This window comes from Gossypium arboreum, chromosome 5 (genome assembly GCF_025698485.1).
Source record: "Gossypium arboreum isolate Shixiya-1 chromosome 5, ASM2569848v2, whole genome shotgun sequence".
In the NCBI taxonomy this organism is placed as follows: Eukaryota; Viridiplantae; Streptophyta; class Magnoliopsida; order Malvales; family Malvaceae; genus Gossypium; species Gossypium arboreum.
In genome coordinates, this window is record NC_069074.1 from 27982155 (window position 1) to 27996089 (window position 13935).

Here is a 13935-nt window from a genome sequence, read left to right on the forward strand (position 1 = left end):
GATAAAGTTACTAATCTTATCTCCTTGAAGATACAGTGGAGCAAATTGAGGCTACAAATCTTATCTACTTGAAGTTGCAGTGGAGCAGGTTAAAGCGACAAATTATATACCTTTGAAGTTTCAGTGTTTTGGAAAGAGGTGACTTGGAGAAGATGAACACTAAAGAAGTCAAGATTCGACAAGACCGGGCAAAATTGGTCCTTCTTAAAAGTCTTTACTTTATTCCAGTTACACGACAATGAGCAAAGAGGGGCAGCTGTAATAACCCAATTTGCCCGAGCCCGAATTACAAACAAATAAAAGGCCCAAACAAAATTAGATACACAAAACCAAAAATAAATAATAAAATCCATTAAAGTCCAGTCCATTTACAACCAATGCCAAACCCAATTTACAAATACAAGCCCAAGTACAAAGGACTAGCCCAACAGAATTACACGGCCCAACAGGCCTAAAACTTTAAAAAAATTTCAGAAAGCCAAAAACCTTAGGGTTTCTGGCACCGTTTCTCCTTGGCCACATCACCCACGCCTTTTCTGAGGTTCCTCGTCCCTAGGCCCGTCTGTAACCTTGCACCAAGATGGAAAAACCCCTCCTCCACCTCCGCCAACGCCTGCAAATGAGAAAAAAAAGGGAAAGCAAAAACAAAGCAAAATAAACAGTAGAAAATAATAGCAAACATTTTGTATTCAGTTATAAAGCCACCGAAAAAATGATTGTAAATACATAGACAATTAATCAAAAACAAAACTTAGTTAAAAAAGATGTGATTTTTTCTTCTATGTATTCTAGTTTATTTTACTGTATTTTTATTTTGTAAATAATAAACGAAAACATCAAGAGAGGGGATCGAAATTACCTAACGCCTTGCGTCCCGTTGCTATAGGCGGCCGAGGTCTGTCGTTTTCGATGAAAAACAATGTCTTTAGCCTTGGGAAGTCGAAAAAAATAAAAAAAAAGACCTTTTTTGTTTTCCGGCCACCGTGGACGGTGGCGCCGTCGCCGCGACCAGCAGTCGCCACGGTGGTCGATGGTCGAAACCGGGGCCGAAAACTGTGATAGAACAAAGAAAAGAATTTTTTTTTAAGAACTGTTGCTGAAATGAGGGTATGATGGATTTTTTTTTGTATTTATATAGCCCCTATACGACATCGTTTAGGGCAGACTCCTGAAGCCCTAAAATGACGGCATTTCCACCCTAGGATTCGCGTGTCAACCCGACCCGTTCAGAGGATCCGCATGTTTTGGGGCGAATAGGCTATTTGCTACTTTAGTCCTTTCGTATTTTTATATTTTTCAATCTAGCCCTGTCTATGTTTTATGTATTTATAATTTTTCCACATAAGTTTACTCTCTTTTCATTTCGACCCTTTATGAAATGGTGTGTTTTGGAGGACAGAGAATATTTCCCCATTTGGCCCCTCCATGTTATTCGCACTTTTCAATGCGGTCCCCTATTTTATTTTATTTTATTCTGATTTACGCCCTTAAATTCCATTTAATTTTCAATTTAGTCCCTTTTTATGTTTATTCATCTATTTTATTATAATTTAGACTCGCAATTTTATTTAAATCTCAATTTAATCCTTTATTCACTTAACTTTATCTTTTATATATGCATCTTGATTTGTTTTATTTGATTTATTTATTTTTACATTCATTCGTTCATTTAATTTTTTTACTCTTCTTGTACTTAGAATTTATATGATTCTTTATTCCTTTGTTTACACATATTATTATTATTATTATTATTGACCATTCATGTATTTTATTTACAAATTGCACCCTTAATTCTATTTATATTTTAATTTAGTCCTTTATCTTCAATATTTTATAAATTATTTTCCCAATCATTTTGTGATTTATAATTTGTTTTTTCTTAATTCTTTATTTATTTATTTTCAACTTTTCATTATTTTTTTGTGTTGTCATTTAATTAGTCATTTATATATTTACTATTGCGATCTGAACTTCTCATACTTTTTATTTCGCTATTATTTACTCATTATTTATGCATTTATTATCGCTTTATTTTTATTTTAAGGTTTATATTGGTCATATTTACACATTCCTTATTCATTATTTGTACATATTTCATTCCTTATTTATATTTTTACGTGTTATTTACATTTATCATTATTACTTAGTATCTTTCACTTCTATTTTTTATATTTTAAATTTACTCATTTATTTTATTATGATGCGATTATTAATACTGACCAAAATTATATTATTATGGTATTTTTTATCTATTTATAGTATTCCTATGTCAAACATTAGGTTTTAAAATCATCCATTTGTTCATTAAGCCTAAATAAACTAAATACATATAATTTAAATACTACGTTCGATGTTATTCAAAAGAGGGAAGGTTTTTCAAAGTAAGGCAATATTTTGTGTTTGGGGACTTGAGAAAGTCGTACCCTAACTTACGGGGTTTCGATTTTTCTCGTTGGATCTAAATAACTAAATATTCTTTTAAAATTGAAACACGTGAAAGCTCAAAAATAACTTATTCTAAAAAATTTGAAGTGTCATGTCCTAACTTACGGGACGTGACGTTTTGTTGTCTCGAGATAAGAAGGTCTTCCATAATTTTCGACTTATTCAAGCAAATTTTTAAGTAAAAATAACATAATACAAAGAGGGATTGTATTTTTAAATTATTTTCAAATTTTCAACTTTCAACATTAAGACATTAATTAATCGATGAGGTACCAATTTTGGACGTTACGAGGGTGCTAATCCTTCCTCGTACGTAACTGACTCCTGAACCCATTTTTCTAAATTTTGTATACCAAAAATCATTGTTTTAGTAAATCAAACCCTTTATTAAAACAAGCAAATTACGAGGTGACCGATCACATCTCACAAAAATTATTGGTGGCGACTCCCAATTTTCATTTTTCAAAATAAAAAGTCGACCTTTTCAAAAAATGGTTTCGACAGGCATCATAGAATATTACAGCTATTCCAAATTAACCTTTTTACTTAAATCTTTGAAATGTTAAAATTGAATGTAATTACATGATTAATCGCATGGAAAAGATGTTAATTGAAGCATGTTTTTTACATTAAAGGTGTGACTAATTTGGAGATTGCACAAATTACTTACTTGTTCTAATTGTTAAATTGAATTGAGTTGTAAATATAGTGTGAATTTTTTTTCCTTTACTTATAGATATATGCACGAGTATGTGAGTTACATGTATTCCTTTTTATGTAAGTATGATTTGAAATGAATGATTTATGGCTAAGATTACAACACAACAACTTACTTTATTTTCTAATACTAGTAATATTTGTATACAAAAATTGAAACTGCATAAAACCTTTTCTGTATAAAAGATATAGAAAAGTAAATGTACTTGAAAATCTTTTTGGAGAAATTATTTTATTTGCATGTCCCTTGTAATTGGGTTCCATATAAAATACCTTATAAATTTATGGAATGATTATCCTCTTAACTTAAAATATTTAAAGTTGTGGGAGCAGCTAGGTAAACTTAAGAAAAATAATTTTTTTCCTGATTGCATGAGTTATTTTGAACATAGCGTTGCATTTATGTTGAAAAGTCACATGCTACATCTTTATTTTTAATACTAGTAATGAGTAAAGAGTTTTCTTGCTTCTAAATTTGATCTGAAAGATATAGGTAAAACAAATATTATATTAAGTGTTAAATTCATAGGAAAAGATAATAATATAATGCTATATCACAATAATATTATATCGAGAAATTTTTAAAGAAGTTTGAACACTGTAAAATTAAATTTGTGAGTACTCCTTAAGATGCTAATACTTAATTAAAGAAAATAGGGGTAAGTACATAGATTATTGGGAGTCTGATGCATTTAATAATATTTTCTTGACCCAATATAGCATATGTTGTATGTAAATTGAGCAGATATACACATAACTCAAAATCAGGAGCATTGGGTTGCTATAGTTAGACTCATGAGATACTTGAAAGGTACTATGATTTATGGTATTTTTTTTAGTGGAATTCTCGTTGTATTAGAAGGTTATGGTGACACTAGATTTCATATTTAGATAAGACAAAATCCACTAATAGTTATGTGTTCGGTGGTGCAATTACTTGAAAAGCAACCAAATAAACTCTTATTGTTAAATCTACCATTGAGTTAGAGTTTAGTTGGTTAGTAATGAAGTTTTGTGGTGGGAAAACTTAGATGGTAAAGAATAAGACTTTTAATGGTAAAAATAGATAAACTCATCTAAGATATAGTATGATAAAATAACTTCAAAAAGATAGAATCATATCTATAAGGCAGAAGTAAAGTTGGTCAATTCTCTAGCTAAACCTCTAAGAAGAACATTAAAAAAAAAAAAAAACATCGTGGGAAATGGGATTACTATCAACTTGAGATATCAATATTAATGGCAACATGACATATGTGATTGGTAATCCCATGAATTATTTTTATATGGGTAATAACCAGTCATTAGTTGATTCATTGAACACTATGAGTGATGTCCTTCCTATGATTTAAGTAGTGCTAAAATTGAAAAGAAAATAAGATAAAAACTCTTCATCAAATTCATATTCTTTATAGATGGTGTATTAATTTGCAGTGTTCACTTGATGAATTAATCTATATGAGTGTATAACAAAGCTGCTTCTATGAGATTTGTAGTGAAATCTCTAGAGTACAGATGAACTATACATAAACACACTTCAAGTTCCAGTTTCTTCGTTGATTCAAATATTCTATTTGATGTTGCTTTTGTTGTTGTAAGAGTTATTATGACCTCCTTTTGAATGTGCCCTGTGCAATTTGAAATGAATCGATATTTGAGAAAAAAAAGGTCATCAATATTCCAATGTCATGCATAATTGTAGTCCCTAAGTGACTCAACCAATACATGGTGATAGTGGGAGGCCTAAGCTATTGGGGACCCTATTCCAACCTGCTTTTATTTGTTGCCGTTCACTGCCATTTAAACACTTGATTTGTTGTTAATAAATTTCAAGTTGCCATACAAAATTCTGTATTCAGAAGAACCATGCGCAAGCATTTTCACCAATTTTTACAAAAAATAATGAACTACTTGATTAATTAATGAACCACTTAGCTTGGGGTTACCTCTTATGCCTCTTTGGTGGTCCTCTATTGCAACAAGCTTTTTTTTGTCTTTTATTTCTCCTAACGCATGTAAAACCTAGCACACATTGGTTGAAATGTGATAACATACATCAACAAATATTGTTTTAATTGGTAGCTGTGAGGATGAAGAATTCCAGCTTCATTTGTTGCATATTCTTAGCTATGCTTCTATTGGCATCATCGGGTACATTTTCTTAACCCTTGTATTTAGGGATTGCAGTGGAATGGAATAAGGAACAGATTGCCATGTCCATAACCGTTTCACCCACTCTTGTATGAATGTTGAAATCATCCATCCCATCCTAGTTATTTTCATAAGCATTTCATACACTAATACATTGCTTCACTGTACTTTCTTTTTAATGATTTTTCAATATGATACAAAGAAATATATATTTATGTTTTAGTTATACATAATGGTATAGTTTGATATATGCACGCTTTTTTTCTTTAAAAAAAAAAAACTCTCCATTTGAAGTAGATCGATGTAAAAAACTCGAATTTTATCATCTCTGTAATAAGATTTTTCTTTTTGGAAGGAATGAATGAAATAGCAGGAGAGGCGAGGGAATTGCTGGTGGGAAAGAGTGGAGGGAGGTGCATTGAAGTGATGGACCCAAAGGGATGTAATCTGGTTTCTTGCAAACAGCAATGCCTTCAACTCAAGAATGGGAATGGAGTTTGCTTGGCTAATGTCAAACAGGGTTATCAATGTGTTTGTTACATCAATTGCTAACTGGAACTTGATTTGTGTTTATTAGAATGCATCAAATAACCCTCTTCGTTTATTTTGCTTTTATTCTTTCATGCTTCCTTTTCAATTGTTTGCACAACAGATCATTTTGAACATGTTACCAAACAAAATAATTATAATATGATACAACATGAAAATATATATATATAAACATAAAGCAAACACTAAATTATATCAAAATTTACATCATAATGATACAAAGTTTGCATAAATATACACAAGAAAAGTAACGTGAATAACCGTTTACCGCATAAGCGATGTCATGCTGAGACGGGAACAACACTGTAGATTTGCTGAATGCTACTTTTTAAGGATGACCATACGAACCACCAGAGCCAAGCCTCGAGTTCCACCTACAAGGTACTTCCCCGAACATAAATGTAAGATTTTGCAGAAGATAAAAAGAGCGCCAATCCCATGGCACTAAGTGCAGCCAGCAGCCAATAGAAGTAATCAAGATGTGCCCTATTAAGGTTATTTGCAAACCAGCTATCTTGGCCACCCTCACCAGTCATCTTCTCAATGGCTGAGATGAGAAAACTACTCAAAAAGCTTCCAACACCAAAGATGCTAAGGTAGAGTGCAAGGCCGACACTCCTTAATTCCTTCGGCACCTGATGATAAAAAAATTCTTGAAGACCAACCATCGCAAACACATCAGACAATCCAGACAGTATGTACTGAGGGAGCAGCCACCAGATGCTCATTGGAACTGTTACATTTGGCTTGTCTACTAACCCATATTCTTCAGCAGTTTTAAGCCTCCTCATCTCTACTAAAGCAGCAATTAACATTGATATGGCAGATAGAAGCATTCCAGTTCCGATTCTTTGCAGCATTGTAATTCCAGCCGGTTTCCCAGTCAAGGCTCTTGCTAAAGGAACAAAAATGCGGTCATATATAGGAATGAAGATCATGATCGTAAGGCTAATAAATGACAGAAGTGAAGCAGCAGGTATTTTAAACCCAGCTGTTATTGATCTGTCCATGGTAGCCCCTTGCTTGGTAAAGAAAGTTATCGTTTGCGCATAGACAATGGCATAAAACAAGCTTGCAGCCCATATTGGTGCAAGCCTTATAACCGTCTTCGCTTCTTCAACCTCTCCGGTGCTACACACCTTTCCTTGTTCTTTTGAACCATCAGGAGCAAGCAAAGCTTTATTGAGGAACCTATGCGTTACAAAAACCATATCGTCATTTAAGAGATGTCTGTGACGGGAAAATGTAAATAGGAACATTGTTTTCGTAAATCATATCCTAATTCTCTCGTATGCAAAAATATCTCACTTACTTGAATTGCTTGGAACTTTCAGTTGGAAGAGTTCCTCGTGCCTCTTCCTCTGCAGCAATTGCTGAAGATGTTGTCTTCCAATTCCTAACAGCCAAAATGAACACTCTACCAATTCTCAGAAATGGGTTTTCTTCATCACCTTTGATACTATATCTGTAAGTTGTGGTTCCAAGCACAAAAGCAAGCAGACCAACAACCATTACAATAGCGGGTATCCCAAATCCAAGAGTCCAACTAAGATTGTCTTGGATGTAGGTTAAAATCCAAAGGGTTATGAAGGTGCCAGCACATATACCAAAATACCACCAATTAAAGAATGAACTTTGGGCTTTACACTCCTCTGGGTCTTGTCTATCAAACTGATCTGCACCAAAAGCTTGAACACATGGCTTGTGCCCACCTTGTCCAAATGCTACTAGATACAGTGAGAAGAAGAATAGTATGACTTGAAATTGAGCAGAAGAACTTAATATGGTATTATCTGTACTTTGGTCACCAGAATTGCTGACAGAAGGAAGTGCGGCTGACAGACTCAACAAGCCTAGACCCTGTTAAATCATTCCACATCAAGTCAGCACAGAAAACGTCTAGCAAGTACTCTAATCAATTACTGGAACAATTAAAATAATCTTGAACACCAAATTCCAGGAATTATGAACTCTCTTAATAAAAGAAAGGGAAATTGTTTTACCAAGGTGTAAAGAAGGGAAGCAAGAATGATGGTGCGATATCGGCCAAGAAAAGAATCAGCAATGAAAGCACCCAAGAGTGGCAGAAGTGACGCCGCACCAGACCAGGCGTTGACTTGAGCGGCGGCGGCGGCAGTGGATTCGCCGAGAGGCCCCGTCAAGTAAGTTATGAGATTTGAGGAGATGCCATAATAAGCAAACCTCTCAGCAATTTCAACGGCAATGATGAAAGAAGCGGATCTCCAGCCGCCGGAGTTAGAGCGGCGGACGGGACGGCCTTTGTAATCAAGGGAGGCGTCAATGGTGTCATCTAAAAGTGGAGTTTGAGCAGTGGAGAGATTGGAGATCGCCATCGCTTTTGCCAAAGCCTTTGCAATTTGGATGTACTTATCTCCGTCAGCAGTAAAAAAACAGATTCATGTCGGATTCGCTCTTTGCTTTTGCTAATGTCAGTAAATAAGAATAATGTCAATCTTTTTTCTACCTTAAAACTTTCTAAACACAAAGAACAAAAAAAGGAAAGTTAAAATATCTCGTTGATTTTTCAATTTTTTTTTGATTTAATTCTGTAATAAAATTTTATAAAATTAAGTACTATTTCTTTCATTTAAAAGTTTATCCATTTTCTATGGCTTTTTTTTAATTTTTAATGTATATAAGATTAAGGATTTTTATTTTAATTTATATAATTACTCTAATTAAGATAATTGTTTAAATTAATCATTATCTTTAAAATTCTATTAATCTATAATTTAGTTGTTTAATGGGATGCTTGTATTTACCAAAAATTATATATTTTAGTACTTAAAAAAATAATTGTGCTAATTTTTAATGCTTAATTTAAGATTTAGAGTTAATTTAATAAAATATAATAATAGAATAAATTTAGTGTGGATTGTAATTTGTTTAATTTTGTGCTTATTTGGTTAAATAAAGTTTGAAGGTTGTGATTCTTTTTCAAATTTTAAGATTGATTTGATAAAAGTTAATTATTATTTAATTATAATTTATAACATTATCTTAAGGTTTGCCAAATACAAATACTATATTGACTCAAAAACAAACACATGAATCAAACTAAAAAATATCTCAAACTCAGATACTAAATAATGCAAAATTAATTATCTATTTCCTATATTATTTTAAGGGTTTTTTATTCTTTATCTTTTTAATTTTTTTCTTTTAAGAATTAATATATCATTTGGTACATGAGTTCAGTTTTAATGTTTAATTTAATAGCTAAGTTGACTTCAATATTTAAATTGGTACCTTGACCAAATGGCATCATGTCCTGCACTGAATATTTAACACGTGTGCTCTAATAAAAAAATGCAGGTACTTAATTGGGACAAAAAAATGCAAATATTAAATTACACATTGAAGTCAAACTTAAATATCAAATTCAAAAAAGAAGCTCAAGGATCGGATTAAATATTAATGTTAAACTCGAGTACCAAAGAGTATAGTAACCCCTCTTTTAGTTATAATCTTTTGATTTTTTTCTGAAAAAAATATTTATAAATTAGAAGATTAAAAAAATTTATGAACAATATATCCTTGATATTTATTTTACAGTCCAGGAAGGTTGTGACAGCCCTAATTTGGCCCTAGTCAGAAAGTGGTTTCGGGATCACAAAATCGAGTCCCAAAAATAATCAAATGTTATATTATGTGTTTATTTCATGTGAAAGTGCATGTGTGAAAATCCCATGCTTTGATTCTGCCATTTGTGAGTGAAATTATGAAATAGGACCTATGTGAAAATTTTTGAAAATGCTATAGGCTAATATGTAGTGGCCTAATAAATAGTAGTGCAAAATAGGAGGATTTGCATGTCAAACTCCCCATTTTTTGTGTAGTGGTCGGCCATGGTGTTAATGGTAGACAACATGTGCAAATTTTTTTTTATTGAAGTTATGACATAAGTATGGCACAAATAATATATGTTATTTTGTGTCATAAAATGTTTAGTAATAGAATAACAAAAGGAAGAAAAGGAAGGTTTTGTTCATTTTGTTCATGAAAGCTGAAAATAGAAGAGAAAGGAGAGGAAAAGAGCTCTTGAATGTTCGGTCACTTGGGGAAGAAAAATCCAAGGTAAGTTCATGGTAGTTTGCTTCTATCTTGATGTTCATGGGTTCTTCTTGATTCTACCCTAACTCATGAAGCATATTTTGATTTTTGGTTGTGTTGTGAGCATTCGGTCATGAATTAAAATGAAGGAAATGGTTGTTGTTTCATATCCTTTTGATGAAAAATGGAAGATAGGTGAAGTTGAGCCAAGCAAATGAGCATGCATGTGCCTTAGATGCTAAGGGAAAAATCGGCTAACATGTTGTGCTTTAAAATGATGAAATGAAGATTATGCTTAAGTAAAATTATAGATATGTGATGAGTGATTGGTGATATGCATGTTTAAATAACATGCATGCAAGGTATGTGTGAAAGAGTGATTTGGTAATAAATCTGTTTAGGATAGTAGCAGTAACGTGATTTTGGAAAATCACCATAAATTGTGGGAGATGATTTAGAAGCTGAATAAATTATTTAATTAAAGCTTAATGAGTCTAGTTTCTTATAAAACAAACCGTGTAAGTAAAAGAATTTCCGATAAAGAGATATTTTAAGTGATGTGGGATAGGGTCAGAATGACTTCTAGATCCTCTGTTCTGTCTTTATAAAATCATTATAAATTGTACAAAAATGTTCATAAGATTAAATTTATATGCTTAGACTCCTTAATGAGTCTAGTTTCAAATGAAATAAACGATAACATATTTTGAATTTTGTACAATAAGAAATTTGATTCGTAGTGAGGAGTGTTCAGATTAGTCAAACAGTGAAACAAGGGAAACTTTAAGAAAAATCTGGTATTGATTGGCCAAACCAAAAATTCTAAAAATTTTATGGATGAAATATATATGAGTCTATCTTCAGGTAAAATTAACAACACTTGATTTTGAGTTTCGTAGCTCCAGTTATAAATGATTTAGTGACTGTTGCTCAGGAAGACAGCTTGCAGTAAAATTATGATTATGTGGTAAATATTGACAAAAATTTGTTAATGAGTTGCTTATTGATTTCTTATAAGCTTACTATGATCAGTAGGTGTGAAAGTCGAATATATATATATGTATATATTATATTTTGAAAGTGATGCTTGAATAGTCGAATAATGACTAGTTTAAAATCTTTGAATTTAAGCTTAATAGCATAGAGGGGCAAAATTCGTATAAGGGAAAAGAGAAAGTAATTGAATAGCCGTTGTAATCGTTCGGCAACATTCAAGGTAAGTTCTTAAGTGTTTAAGCTTGATTCCTTTTTATATGCTCAAGAGTTAAATTAATATGGAAAAGGGAATGTAAATTTTATTTAGTTAATGTGCCGAATATGTAATGATTTAAGGCTATAAGCCGATTATGGCTATTATGCTTAAGTTGAATTGGATTTGGAAATTTGATGCACTAAATGAGTGTTACAATGAATAAACTGTGCCGTATATGTGCTGGTGGAGATATCATGATTTGTGATTATTAAATACCTAAAGGAAACCATGATGTGTATAAAATTATTATTATTAGTCCTTTGTGGTAGCCGAATATGGCTTGGCACTAAAGTGATTAAATGTGAACTTCGATAAGGTAAACTATTAAAAGTGTGGTGCTATAAGACTATGGGCTAATACGATATGTGGATTCGTTCCGTAAAGTAAATTATTAAGGTATGTGATATGTACTTATGCATGTTAAATCGATTGGAATTGAATCATGAATGTGAATTGCGAAGCATAGGTAAAAATGCCTATGACATATATGTGAGTAAGGGTAAAACCATCGTAAATTATCGATAAGGATGGGCTATGTGCGGAACCATCTTATAATTGCTAATTTGAAAGGTTGTGTGTGAATCAGTGAGCAATATGTATATATTAGATGAATCGTGACCTTTTGGTTCTACTTGAATTAAGTTGTGCGATAAATAATTTATGTATATGACTTATAGTCGAATGGTCACTATGGGTTAAGTTTGAATGGTAAAATGGATATGTGATATTTATGAATGACTTTTGAACCGAAATGTAAACGATGGTGTTCATATGGAGCTTATACCCGAATGATGCAAATGACTACGAATGTGATATGTTGAATGAGATGTATTAATATATGATTAAACATGCATGATATTTGATGTGTATTCGGGTTAAATCCCGCAGGCTTCGTGCTGGTATTATATCCGGGATAAATCCCGCAGGCCTAGTGCTGGTATTATATTCGGGCCTTCGTGCTTAGCAGGCTTGGTGCCGGTGATGTGTATTTTGGCCTTCTTGCCTAGCAGGCTTAGTGCCGGTGATGTGTATTCGGGCCTTCGTGCCTAGCAGGCTTCGTGCCGGTGATGTGTATTCTGGCCTTCGTGCCTAGCAGGCGTAATGCCGGTGAAATGATATGTTATGTGAATTCGGTGTTCCTTGTAAGATAAGGGTTTAGCCGAATGTTAAAGATGAAATGATAGTGTATTGTATCATGCTTATATGGCCTAATGGCAAGTATAACATGTTGGTAAAAATGCAATATGCTTTTATAATCGAATGATAAGTTTGAAATGAACGTGAGTGAAATGTTATGCATAAGCTATCAAATGCTAAGTGTGAAAATGAGATGAAAGAAAAGTGTTTGAGATGTATAATTATATACGTTCGAATGATGTTAGTACTTAATTGATATGAATATGTTATATGGAACTTGTTGACTTGATTATTCGGGCCTTTGAGCTTAGCAAACTATAATACCGGTGAGATACTATTCGGGCCTTCGAGCCTGGCAGGCTATAATGCCGGTGAACTGATATCGGGCCTCGAGCCTAACAGGCGAAATGCCGGTGATTTGAGAAAAGTCCATGACTAAGGTACCTCGTGTTAGGTTGACAAATGAATACATTCAGTATGTTAAGTGGGCAAGGTGCGCATTATGTACTCATATGTGAGTTTGATCTGCAATGAATCATAAGCGTGCATTGTGATACATACGTGAATAAATGTTATAACTATATCTATGATCATGATACACCGGGTCAGGATGTGAAAGTATGTGAAAGTATTCGATTTAATTATGTTATACTGAATTGATTAAGTGTGATAAGAATGCTGAACGTGCATTATGTGTTTGTGTGTATTCGACGGATGGCAATATACCTAGAATATGGCCACTTAAGAAATTGAATAATCAAGTATAATTGCGTTTATTTGTTTGCATTGCTTAAGACTTACTAAGCTTATGAAAGCTTACTCGTTGTTACATTCCTCTGTTTTATAGATTGTCGACTTGGTTACACCTTTCGGGTTGGAGTTCGCGGAGATATTATCACATTTATTAAGCTCACGCTATTGGTGTAAGTAAATCCTAGTATTTCGAGTCTATGGCATGTATAGGATTTTAATGTTGAGTATGTGATACTATAATTTAGCCAAAGGTGTTGGCTAGTGATGTTTTGGGCCTTGTAAGCCCATATATGGGACAGATTGCATGTGAAAAGAAAAGTTTTAAATTGACTGAAATTTTTCGGCACTGTTTTTGTGTGATTGACTGAGTTTAAGTCGGCAACACCTCGAACCCTGTTCCGAAAGATTAATTCTTTTCAAGATTTGTGACTGTCTTTTTAAACAATATGATCTTCAGGGTTTGACCCTGCGATCTCTTCTTTAGAATTTATTATCTTACCATGGCATCAAATATTTGATAAATAAAAACTTATAAATACATTAAAATGAAATTTATTTTAAGAAAAAAATGTTTTTCTAAGCATTTTGGTAAAAATATTTTTGAAAAAAGGTAGAGTCTCCGATTAATGGTAATAATTTATTCTTTTGTCTCAATTATGAAAAATTATAAAACAGTCTGCTAATTATTTTATTTTATATTTTTTTGTCATCAGCCGTTAAATAATTAATTGAAAGATAACATGACAGTTTTTAGAATTGGCATAATTGTAACTTTAATTATCAATATTTATACATTATGTAATTTTAATTCCTCAATGTTAACACATTATGTAATAATTTACTAATAATTAATCTAT

General features: G+C 32.5%; 1 protein-coding gene and 1 long non-coding RNA gene across 2 annotated transcripts; one reads left to right on the plus strand and one right to left on the minus strand.

Annotated features, from left to right (window-relative positions):
* Positions 1–5186: 5186 nt before the first annotated feature.
* On the plus strand, positions 5187–5917 carry LOC128293292 (uncharacterized). Its single transcript, XR_008283463.1, has 2 exons — positions 5187–5313; positions 5669–5917. It is a non-coding gene; the product is annotated as an uncharacterized LOC128293292 (long non-coding RNA).
* An 87-nt stretch (positions 5918–6004) lies between these two features.
* LOC108450025 (protein NRT1/ PTR FAMILY 5.10-like) lies at positions 6005–8360 on the minus strand. The gene is made up of 3 exons (XM_017747453.2): positions 7866–8360; positions 7175–7722; positions 6005–7053 (listed from the first exon to the last, which is right to left on the minus strand). Exons 1-3 carry the CDS (start codon positions 8214–8216, stop codon positions 6237–6239), a joined length of 1716 nt encoding a protein of 571 aa, XP_017602942.1. The 5' UTR covers positions 8217–8360; the 3' UTR covers positions 6005–6236.
* Positions 8361–13935: the final 5575 nt, after the last annotated feature.

Excerpts from the sequence above, each read along its gene's own strand:
- LOC108450025 (XM_017747453.2), bottom strand. The coding sequence starts at position 8,216 with ATGGCGATCTCCAATCTCTCCACTGCTCAAACTCCACTTTTAGATGAC. Across the intron at positions 7,723-7,865 it reads CTTCCCTTCTTTACACCTTG|GGTCTAGGCTTGTTGAGTCT; the intron begins GTAAAACAATTT and ends ATGATTTAACAG. Across the intron at positions 7,054-7,174 it reads GAAAGTTCCAAGCAATTCAA|GTTCCTCAATAAAGCTTTGC; the intron begins GTAAGTGAGATA and ends TGTAACGCATAG.